Raw genomic sequence first — 12,278 nt, forward strand, 5'->3', positions numbered from 1 at the left:
ATCTCTGTTTTGTTCATCGATTTACCCCAAGTACCTACTACCGAAGTGCCTGGCATATAATTAAGGGATTTGTTGAATAAATAGATCTGCCTAAATGAGAGATTATTTCTCTTTTGGGGTTAACTCATTATAACTCATTAACCACAAAATGAATATTTTAGGACATCAACAGAAGCCTTTTACTACCTTTCTTTTTTATCTTAATTTTTATAAATTTGCTGCCCAGGGGCCCTGTGCAGCTGCAGGTGCACAGCAGGTGCCCAGAGGCAGAGCACCTTCTGGCCAGGCACAAGAGGGCATAACGTTGGGCCGGGCCCGGCACTGGAATGGCCTCGCCCAGGTGCTCCACACCCGGCCCGGCTACTTGCCACCCCAGAAGTTGGGGATCCCTTTGGCAGCACAGTATTTTATGTGACTGAGTGTGCCCCTTTTACTATCCTTCTTCAAGATGAAAAACAGGACACCCTTAGTAACAACCGATTATTACTTTCACAATTTCTTTCACTGAAATGTAGAGAGCTGATCGGCGTAGTTTCTAAACAAATGATTTCAAACAAGAAATTCGTACACATTACGCACCCTCCTTCCTTACTGCTATATGGAAACAAACATTCTGAGGAAGGGACACACAGATTTTGGTGACATTTGCCCAAGACCCGCCGTGATCACAGCCTGCTAGTTCTGTTTCCCACAAGAAAATACTGTTCTTTCTTGTCTTGGGGTATTCGGGGGCCATAGTGAGTACATAGACGCCCCTAACAATACCCCGAACTGTTGAGAAACCATTTGCATAAGGTACTGTGGTAACCGGCCTCCAACATGAGCCACGGTGATCCCTGCTTCTGTGGTCTTCACCCCCTTCTGTGGTCCCTCATTCCCATGGTGAATCGGGCCAGTCTGTGTAACCAACAGAATCCTGCAAGAGTGCCCTGTGTGTCTTGCAAGGATTCATCATAAAAGGCATCACAGCAATCTGCACTGGCTTTTTTGTTTTGTTTTTTTAAAGATTTTTATTTATTTGACAGACAGATCACAAGTAGGCAGAAAGGCAGGCAGAGAGAGAGAGGAGGAGGAGGCAGGCTCCCTGCTCGATCCCAGGACCCTGGGATCATGACCTGAGCCAAAGGCAGAGGCTTTAACCACTGAGCCACCCAGGCGCCCCTGCACTGGTTTCTTGGATCTCCAGCTCTTGGGGAAGAAAGCCACTATGGCATGGGGACATTAAAGCACCTTGTGGTTTAATGTCCCCACGCTATAGAAACCCACTTAGGGAAGAACATCAGCCAAAAGGCAGAACCGACTTGCCAGCCACAGACGTGCGCCACCTAGGAAGCCGGTTCTCCAGCACCAGTCAAGCCTTCAGGTGACCACAGCCCCAGCGGACCTCTGCCTGCAACTTTATGAGAGACCCTCAACCAGAACTTAGCTCTCAAAGTCCTGACCCACAGAAATTGTGAGAGATAATAAATACTGTTGTTTTAAAAGTTTTTGGAGTGGGGCGCCTGGGTAACTCAGTGGGTTAAAGCCTCTGCCTTCAGCTCAGGTCATATCTCAGGGTCCTGGGATGGAACCCTCAGCAGGGAGCCTACTCCCCGCCCTCCTCCTGCCTCTCTGCCTGCTTGTGATGTCTGTTTCTGTCAAATAAATAAATAAATAAATAAATAAAATCTTAAAAAAAAAAATAAGTTTTTGGAGTAAGAGACACGTGGGTGGCTCAGCCAGTTAAGCATCTGCCTTTGGCTCAGGTCATGATCTCAGGATTCTGGGATGGAGCCCCTTCTCCGGCTCCTGACAGCGCCTGAGACCGCTCCTCCTGCGCTGTTCAGTTACTTGAATAAATTCGTTTTCCCTCACGTTTGTTTGAGATGGATTTTCTGCGGCTTTCAACCAAGACTTTACTCCACGATATGGTTCCTTCTGTTGCCACAACTCGCGGAAACTTTAAACAAACCAGCCACGAACAGCACCGGACGCGTGGCGCTCTTCACCCGTCCCTCCGCCTTCCAAGCACCGGCCGGGACCGCCCGGCGCCTTCAGCCACGGCCCCCACCCGCGCCCCCGAGCGTCCGGCCCGGCAGGCCAGGGGGTCGAGTCCCGGGGCCGCGCCGCACGCCGCGGGGCAGGGCCTGGGCCCCTAGTCCTTCCCGCCCGGCGCGCGCAGCCCGCGTCGGCGCAGTCACGGCTCCGTCCCGCAGGAGGTATCCCCGCGCTCGTCTCCCCGGTCTGAGACGGGGCACGCGGAACCGTGGACCGTCGCTCGGACGGTCGCGGCCGCCCCCGCCGTTCGGCCCCTGGTGCGGTCTCATCCTGAGCGCCCAGAGGACGGAGCCGGGCAGGGAGCGGTCCGGGGCCCCAGCACCAGTGACTTGAGGGACGATTCGCCGCGGAAGACGCGCTCCGCCCGCTCTACGGACCAAGGAAACTGCGGCAGGATCCCGCCTCCACAGGAGCCAGCATCTGAGAACCGAGCTCTGCGTGGCTTAAAACAAGCATCACGCGATCCCTCTTAAATCAGAGGCGACTGGCGACCCTTCGCGCCAGCAGTGCTTCCCTCCGGGCCTGTGCCTGGCCCCGAGCACCGGCTGCCCAGCACCGCCTCCCTCCGGCCATCCCGGGTTAGTAGGCGTCGAGAAGAGACGCGCATGCTCCGAGTGTGCCTTCGTGCTTCGCCTCCGCGATCGCCGAGTGACGCGAGCAAGAGCATGGGATTATGGGAAATGTGGTTTCCGAGCCTCGGGCCCCCTGGAGTGTGTCCCCTGAGTAGGCCCAGAGCAGGACTTCAGCTCCCGGCTGGCCTGCGGGCGCGGGAGAGGACGCGAGGGAAGGGGGCGGGGCGAGTGGGGGGAGGTGGGCGGGGCCGAGGGGGGAGGCCGAACGGGGGGGGGGGGGCCGGGCCGCCGGGGCCCCGCCGCCCGCGGTTGGAGGAATCTGAGGCGCGGGGCACGGGACCGCGAGGAGTCCGGACGGCGGCTGGCGCGAGGGCAGGCGTAGCCGGAGTGGTCGCGCCTGCGTCGACCGCCGCCCCGCGGCCTTCCTCTCCGCACGTCCCCTCCCTCACCGCCGGGACGCGGGAGAGCCCGGCGCGCGACGGGGGCGCGAGGCGGAGCGGGCGGGGGCGGCCAATGCGAAACTGGCTGGTGCTGCTGTGCCCGTGTGTGCTCGGGGCCGCGCTGCACCTCTGGCTGCGGCTGCGCTCCCCGCCGCCCGCCCGCGCCTCCGGGGCGGGCCCGGCAGGTGAGGTCCGGGGGCCGGGCGGGCCGGGAGGCCGGGCGGGGCGGGAGGCCGACTGCGAGCCCCCGGGTGGCTTCCTCCGCGGAGTCCCGCAGCGGGAAGCGGGCCGAGCGCGACCGTCCCCTGAGGAGACAAACGGCCCTTTTCATCCTCGGGGCATTACATCGGGCAAACTCCGGGGGCTTCTCCCCGTCCGAGTCCCGCCGCCTCTCCCCTCCCGCCTTCCTCTACGGACCGGAGAGCGGTGCTGGCCGCCGCGAGTCCTGCGTCTGCCCGCCAGGCCTGGTCCGAGCTGTGGGCGCCGGCCCGCCCGTCCCGCGAGCCAAACCTTGTGTCCTTCAGCCGCGGGCGGCCGCTGCGTGCGCCGGGCTCCGGCTGCCGGGCCTGCCCCCTCCCCGCTGAGGGTCCGCTCGGTCGGGACGTGCGGGTCTCAGTGCCGCGGGCGTTGCCGGTGCGCGCCGGGGAAGCCTGGGTCTCGCCTGTCAGGGTAACTTTGCCGTAAGAACACACGGATTGTGTTTTCTTTGGAAACTGCGGGTCGGTCGGTGGACACGTCCGGACGTGAAATGGGGCTGCGAGCGAGCTGTCCCTGTGAGGCTGGCCGGGCGCCTGCTAGCGAGGCGCCGGCGAAACCGCCGTTCGCCGACGGTCTGTGCGCTGTTCCGGAGCTTTCTCTCAGGGCTGAGAGCTCGGTTCCTGCGCCTCTCACCGCCTCACGGGATGCTTTGTCCGCGGAAGGTGCCGGCGGATTTGTTGTGGTTGTTGTTAATGGTTTCCCCTTGTTTTCTTGTTTTCTTTTCTAAGAGGTTGCCCTAGGACATATAAAGAAACCTAGAAGGCTGTTTTCCAAATGAGGTAGTAGTTGGGTTGTGTTCTAACTACTCGGCGAGGTTTTTTCCGACCACTTCTCCCCGAACAGCTGTTTTCTTACCCAAACGTTTTAAAAATCACAATTGAATATTTGCAATTCTGAGATGGGTCGGTGCCTTACTTTTTAAGTGCGAGGCATAGAAACTAACTCAGCAATCCGCAAGGCAATCTCATCGTTATTATGGGGGTTCCTTAGACTGGTAACAGTCTCCTAGACTCTTTTCCTATTAGACAAACCACAAGCTCTTTGAAAAGGCTATTTGTGTGACCCCAATAGAACTAAAACACGGTTAATTTATTTAATGAAAACACAGTGGTTACAGAGCATTTAACCTATTAACAGGTTAGGATTGGGGGCTTTTTTTTTTTTTTTAAGGTTTTGTTTTTTAGGTTTTTGTAAACTGAGCAGAGGAAAATGTGCCACAGATCTAAAATGCTTTCTATCATCTATTAGGTTTCTGTTTTACAGCTTTCTTTCCCTTTCTGTGAGCACTACTAGAATTTACTTGCAGAACATTCTTAGGATATTTATGACCTTAATTTAGTCTTTTGGGGTTCAATAAACAAGAAAAACCTGTTTGTCTTCAAGCTTAAAACTTAGTAGGCGGTCTAGTAGCTTCAGTGAAGTTTTTCCTATCCCCACAGTGTTTGGATGATGCCCCTATCTTGCCATCAGGTCAGCCTGAGCTAGGTTAAGGAGACTAGGAAATAGGCCATGAGGAGGATCCGGCTATAGGTGAAGAAATCAGTACTAGTTAAATAAATTAACTTTGACTTAGGTGGATACCTTGCATCTGGTTAGATGATAAATTAGATATTTTACTCTAAATGAAACCTGGCAGACTCCTAGCTTTCACTTTGCAAAACTAAAAGCAGTAGAAGCATATGGATCGCCAAGATTTCCTGCAGCTCCTTTTCTCATCGTGTTACCACCGCATTCAAACTAAAACATTTGGGTACTTTTATATTTCTACCCTTGTGCCTTCAGCCTAAAGTGAGAGAGAAAACTCAAGATTTTGTTACGTTTTCTTCCCTTGAATTAATGTTTTAAGATTTCTTTTTGTTCTTTTGTCTGACTTTTTGTCTTCAGGCTCATTGAGTTGTAACAGTACTTTTTTAAAGGGAGACTTACCTTCCCTGAATATTAAAAAAAAAAAACAAAAACCCTCTGACTTGTAGTGGATTCAGCAAATTTTTGAGAGCTTACTCTGTGCCCACTCCTGTTGTAGGTATAGAGTTACAGCAGTAACCCAGATCACATCCCCGCTGTCGTGCAGTTTACAATTTAGAAGGCAAGACAGAACCGAGAAAATAATTTTTTAATATCCTAGGGGATGGAGATAGGTGGGATGACAACAAGAAAGCAATGTAGAGGGCAGAGAATGGTGTGCTACTGTTCTAAATAGAGAGGTCAGGGGAGGCCCCTCTGAAGATTGGTGCCCTTGAGCAGGAGCCTGAATGACGGGCAGGAGTCCTGTCAGCACCTGGCGTTTTTCTAATGTAGTGGCTCCCTTGAAACAGCCGAACTAAGGTCCGGGAGAGCAACTGGTGAAGAGGAAGCAGGTCTCTTGTGAAATCCAGCACACCTAGGGGTGCATGAGGTGAGTGGAGACAGGGATACTGGACTGGACGATACAGATAAAGATACATCTCATATCTCATATTCATACTGGGTAATACCTTACCAGGAATTATGTAACATCCTTTTTTAGAAAAAAGGATGTGACCAAAGAAGTCTTCTCTTTCTAGGATATTTGGAGAGAAGGAAACCAAAGTGAAAGGAAAGAAGCATATCCACTCAACAAATGCTTAGAGCTCTAGGTACCAAGCTAGATGTGGAGTCCCCTGCTCTGAGACCCTCAGAGTCTGCTGAACTGAGACAGGGAGCAAGGAGAAGGCCAAAGACAAATTGAGCTTGCTTTGCAATTTTGCCTAGGGCTGGTTCATCCAAAATTATCCCTATATGGTAATCTTGTCTCTGTGCTTCAGTTTCCTTATTTATAAAATGATGATCTCATAGGGTTATTGTGAAGATTCGATTAATACAACACCCAGAAAAGTGCCTGATTCATAGTAAACACTCCACGGATTTTAGAGAGGAGAAAGAGGATAGTGGTGGCTGGTACGTAGGCTAGTGAGGTATTTGGGGAGGTTTTAGAGATTGGGCATGCTAGTCGTGTATATGATTGTCCTTATCAGTAGATCTGTCATGAATTTATATGTTTCCTTCATTTCCAAGATTTCTGCTTATTTGGGATTGATGTCATCTGAGAGCATGCATGTGAGAGTGGAAATTTTTGTCTGATTTTTAAGAATCCTTGGGCCTATTTTGAACAATCAGTTTTGAAGTCAGCCTCCCTTGGTCTAGAATAGACTTTTGGATGTCTGCTGTCAGTGGAGAACCTCGCAGGTTGCCAGACCCTCAGGACACTACATATTAGAGAAGGGAATGCCGTTGTCCTCAGGGAGTTGGTGTGGGGTTTTAATTATTCCTGGCATGAAAATTTGTTTTTTTGTGCTTAGTAATTTGAAGGAATGAATCAAGAGAACAAAACTGGGAAAATATGAATGAATTTGCCACCTACATATTGTCTATTCACTTTTTATGATGACCTTATGATATAAATTTTTTTCTTAGGAAAGTAAAACAAGTTCTTTGTAGAAAAATTTGAAATTATTTTTTTTTTTAAAGATTTTATTTATTTGAGAGAGATCACAAGTGGGTAGAGAGGCAAGCAGAGAGAGAGAGAGAGAGGAGGAAGCAGGCTCCCTGCAGAGCAGAGAGCCTGATGTGGGACTCGATCCCAGGACCTCGAGATCATGACCTGAGCTGAAGGCAGAGGCCTAACCACTGAGCCACCCAGGTGCTCCCTGAAATTATTTTTAAAAACAGGGAAAATGATCTTTATGACAGTTTTTGAATGCACATACTTACAAATGCATGTTGGAGGGAAATGACTTCGTATTTTTTAAAAATTGTATTGATGTATAATATCCCTTCAGAAAAGGGCCTGTAAATGTATAGGTTGATATATTTTTGATACACCCGACTAATCCAGCATGTCAGAAGCTCCCTTTATGCTCCCTTCCATCATGGCCAGGAGTGGTAACCACTGTCCTGATCTTAAATGGCAGAGATTTGCTTGTTAATACTTCATATAAATGGAACCACATAGTATGTACATAGTTCTTATAGTCTCCTGATCTTAATATGGTAAATAACAATAAAACATAATTCTGCAACATAATTTCAATGGCTGCATATAGATACACCTTAATTTAACTAATCCCTTATTTCTGCATTTCTGGATTTTGCAGTTGTTCACTATTAATAAATGACACTGTGATGAGTAGAGATCTTTTAGTACATCACTGATTATTTCTTTAGAATAAGTTCTTAGATGTGGAATGCTGAATAGAACTTACATAGTTCTGGAAAACCTGGGTGGCTCACTAGATGAAGTGTCCGACTCTTGATCTCAGCTGGTCTTGATCTCAGGATCATGAGTTTAAGCCCCGTGTTGGGCTCCACTCTGGACATGAAGCTTACTTAAAAAAAAAAAAAAAAAAAATTATCTGAGGTATTTGATGTGTATTGGCAAATTGTCCCACAGAAGACTACCAAATTCCATTCCAGCAACAACATAGGAGAGGAGCCATTTCCTTGAAAAAACTCTAAATAACATTTCTTTCCAATACCAATGGTGGGGGTATTATTTAAGAAGGTATTTGTCATTTTGAACATGCAGGAGCCTGGTTAGATGGTATCCATCTAATTCAAACTTGATTCCTAGTGAAATGGAATGTTTTTTCATAGGTTGGTTGGCTATTTGCATCTTACCTGTGAATTATCTTTGTGTCTTTTTTTTTTTAAGATTTTATTTATTTATTTGACAGACAGAGATCACAAGGAGGCAGAGAGGCAGGCAGAGAGGAGGAAGCAGGCTACCTGCTGAGCAGAGAGCCCAATGCAGGGCTCAATCCCAGGACCCTGAGATCATGACCTGAGCCGAAGGCAGAGGCTTTAACCCACTGAGCCACCCAGGCGCCCCTCTTTGTGTCTTTTTATAGCATGTTTACTTCTTAGCTGTTCATTTCTTTTTTTCCTGTCTCCAGACACCAGAATCAAAGTAGGTCCCCTGTACTAGCAAGAAGCATAAGGTGCTGAAAGTGTGCAGGCAAAGGCTGGTCAGGGGCAGTAAGAATGTGGGCATTCTTGCACAACTGTTTATTGAGCACCTGCTGGGGGTTTCATACCATGTAATGCAGTACTCCCAAGTCTGGTGGACTGATTTACATTGCTGGTACGTGGTGGAAGACCTGTTTTGTTTTGTTTTTTGTTTTTTTTTTTAAGATTTTATTTATTTATTTGACAGGCAGAGATCACAAGTAGGCAGAGAGGCAGGTAGAGAGAGAGAGAAGGAAGCAGGCTCCCTGCTGAGCAGAGAGCCCAACGCAGGGGCTCGATCCCAGGACCCTGAGATCATGACCTGAGCCGAAAGCAGAGGCTTTAACCCACTGAGCCACCCAGGCGCCCGGAAGACCTGTTTTTTAAACTGAGATATAATTGACCTACTACATGAGTTTCAGGTGTATGACATTGATTCAGTATAAGTACGTACTGTAAAAATGAACACAGTCTAGTTAGCTTAGTTACAATTTTTTTCTTGTGATGAGAACTTTTGAGATCTGTCTTAGCAGCTTTCAGATACGCATTACAGCATTATTCACTATAGCCCCCGAGTTGTACATGACATCCCCATGCCTTCTTTATTTTAACTGGAAGTCTGTACTTCTGACCCCCTTCACCATTCTGCCCACACGCCACCCTTCCCCTCTGGCAACCGTCAGTCTGTTTTCTATGAATTTAGTGTTTTGTTTTGTTTAGATTGAACATAAGAGTGAAACTGTACCGTATTTGTCTTTGTCTGGCTGGGTTCACATAGCATAACACCCTCAAGATCTATCCATGTTGTCAGAAGTGGCAAGTTTCCCTTCTTTTTTTATGGTAAATAATATTGCCTTATATTTGTCTATAACATGTTTTCTTTATCTGTTCATCTGTCAGTGAACACTTAGGTGGTTCCATTTCTTGGCTATTGTAAATAGCACCGCAATGAACAGGGCATGCAGGTATCTTCTCCAGTGTTTTCATTTCCTTTGAATAAATATCCAGAAGTGGAACTGCTGGATCATATGATAGTTCTAGTTTAAATTTTTTGAGGAACCTCCATAGTGTTTATTACAGGGACTACAGTGATTTATTGTCTAACCAAAAGGGCGCAAGCCTTCCTTTTTCTACACTTTCTTACCAACACTTGTATCTTTTTGATACTAGCCATTCTGACAGATGTAAGGTGATCTCACCTTGTGGTTTTGATTTGCATTTCCCTGATGATGAGTGATGATGACCGCCTTTTCATATGCCTGTTGGCCATATGTATGTTGTCTTAGGAAATGTGTCTGTTCAGATCCGCTGCCTATTTTTTAATTGGATTGCTTGGTTTTTTACTATTGAGTTGTAGGAGTTTTTATTTTTTAATATGTTTTCAGTATTAACCCCTTATCAGATACATGATTTGCAAATATTCTGTCCCATTTTTGGGTTGTCTTTTCATTTTGATGATGATTTTCTTTGCTGTGCAGAAGAAGCTTTTTAGTTTGATGTAGTGCTGCTCATTTATTTTTGCTTTTGTTACATTTGCTTCTGGTGCCAAATCCAAAAAATCATCACCAAAACCAGTGTCAAGGATCTTACTGCCTATATTTTATTCTAAGAGTTTTATGATGTCAGGTCTTATGTTCAAGTCTTTGATCCATTTTGAGTTGATTTTTGTGTATAGTATAAGGTGGTGGTTGGTTTCATTCTTTTACGTATGGCTGTCTAGTTTTCCCAGCACCATCTATTGAAGAGACTGTCCTTTTCCCATTGTATATTCTTGTCTCTTTGTCATAGATTTAATTGGCCATATAATTGTGGGTTTATTTCTGGGCTCTATTCTATCCCATTGACCTATATGTCAGTTTTTATGCCAAACCATGCTGTTTTGATTACTGTATCCTTGTAATATAGTTTGAAACCAGTGAGCATCATGCCTCCAGTGTTTTGCTCGATGTGTTTGCTTATTTCATCTTTTTTCACCTATGATCCCACCTACCTCTCTTCTGGCAACCACCAGTTCTGTGTATTTAAGAGTCTGCTTTTTTGTTTAGTTTCATCATTTGTTTTGTTTCTTAAATTCCACCTATGAGTGGAATTTAAGTGGTATTTGTTGTTCTCTGACTGGATTATTTCACTTAGCTTTATACTCTCTTGCTCCATCCATGTTTTTGGAAATCATGAGATTTCATTCTTTTTTATGGTCAAGTGATACTCCATTTGTGCATATACCCTGTGTTCTTTATCCATTCATCTATCGGTGGACACTTGGGCTACTTCCATATCTTAGCTACTGTAAATAATGCTGCAGTAGACATAGAGGTGCATGTCTCTTTTCAGTCTTGTTGGTTGATTTGCAAATACTGAACCACTCTTGCATCTCTGGAATAAATCCCACCTGATCATGGTTAATGATTTTTTTAATGTTTTGTTGTATGGTCGGTTGGCTGATATTTTGTTGAGACTCTTTAAACCTATGTTCATCAGAATTGTTGGCTTGTAGTTCTTTTTTGTGGTGTCTTTATCTGGTTTTGGTATCAGGCTGATGCTGGCCTTGTGGAATAAATTTGGAAGATTGCTTTTCTGTTATTTTTTGGAATAGTTTGGGAAGAACAGATACTAATAGATACTCTTCTTTGAATGTCTGGGAGAATTACCTATGAAGCCATCTGGTCCTGGACTTTAGTTGGGTTTTTTGATTACAGATTCAGTTTCATTGCTGGTAACCGGTCTGCAAATTTTCTTTTTCTTCCTAATTCAGTTTTGAAAGTTTATGTTACTGTGAAATTACCCATTTCATTTATGTTGTCCTGTTTGTTGGCAAATGATTTCTTACAATCCTTGTATTTCTGTGGTGTTGGTTATTTCTTATCCTTCATTTCTGGTGATATTTATCTGAGTCCCCTCCCTCCCTCCGTCCCTCCCTCTCTCTCTCTCTCTCTGTTTTTTGATGAGTCTGGCTAAGATTTATCAATTTTGTTGATGTTTTCCAAGAATCAGCTCCTAGTTTCATTGATCCGTTCTATTGTTTTCTTAGTCTCTATATCATTTGTTTCTGCTCTCATCTTTGCTATTTCCTTCTTTCTGTTGGCTTTGGGTTTTGTTCTTCCTCTAGCTTCTTTAGGTATAAGGTTAGATTATTTGAGATTCTTCTTGTTTCCTGGGGTAGGCCTATATTGCTGTAATCATCCCTCTTAGATGAGGATAGAAGAGCTAATGCTGCGCGATGCCCTCCTGTTTGTTCTTTCCTGAGATTGCTGTGGCTATTTAAGGTCTTTTGTGGTTTCATACAAATGTTAGGGTTGTTTGCTGTATTCCTGTGAAAAATGCCACTAGAATTTTGATAGGCATTGCACTGAATCTGTAGATTGCTTTGGGTAGTGTGGACATTTAAAAAATATTCTCATCCATGAGCATAGAATATCATTCCATTTATTTGTGTCTTCTCCAGTTTCTTTCGTCAGTGTCTTACAGCTTCCAGTGTACAGCTCTCACCTCGTTGCTTAAACTTATTCCTAGGTGTTTTATCCTTTCTGATTCAGTTGTTAATAGGATTGGTTTCTGAATTTTTTTTTAATAGTTCATTATTAGTGTATAGAAGTGCCTCTGATTTTTGTAGATAGATTTTGTGTCCTGCAGCTTTACTGAGTTTGTTTATTACTTCCAGGAGTTTTTTTGGTTGACTCTTTAGGGACCTATTTTTCAGTATATCTGGAAGGAGAAGTTTTTTCAGAGGCCAAAATCTGCCATGCCCTTCTCCTCTGCAAGAAAAGGAGAGATGCATGTAAGCTAAAGCACTTCCACAGAAGCAGCTTAGACATGGAGTAGAATCAAAGGAGACAAATGGCAGTGGAATGAGATCATAAAGTAGTTTGCACCGTAAGCTGTGGGATTTTCACATGCCACATGGTCATCTTTATCTTTATTATTTATTTATTAAGTTTCAGAAAAATCTTGTTTGGCAGTGAGATAAAGAAACCAGGGATAAACCATTAGGATAGCCTTGGGGTTTTTTTTT

General features: G+C 45.9%; 1 protein-coding gene across 1 annotated transcript in view; it reads left to right on the top strand.

The window, feature by feature from the left end:
• Window positions 1-3,074: 3,074 nt before the first annotated feature.
• The window catches only part of LOC111160534 (beta-1,3-N-acetylgalactosaminyltransferase 2), a 58,437-nt gene continuing 49,233 nt past the window's right edge, over window positions 3,075-12,278 (top strand). The window contains exon 1 of the mRNA XM_022523704.1: window positions 3,075-3,234. Coding sequence (XP_022379412.1) covers window positions 3,123-3,234 — 112 coding nt within the window. The 5' untranslated portion in view covers window positions 3,075-3,122. The remainder of the gene's footprint in view (window positions 3,235-12,278) is intronic.

Source organism: Enhydra lutris, unplaced genomic scaffold (genome assembly GCF_002288905.1).
Source record: "Enhydra lutris kenyoni isolate GAN:26980312 unplaced genomic scaffold, ASM228890v2 scaffoldscaffold76, whole genome shotgun sequence".
NCBI classification, from domain to species: domain Eukaryota; kingdom Metazoa; phylum Chordata; class Mammalia; order Carnivora; family Mustelidae; genus Enhydra; species Enhydra lutris.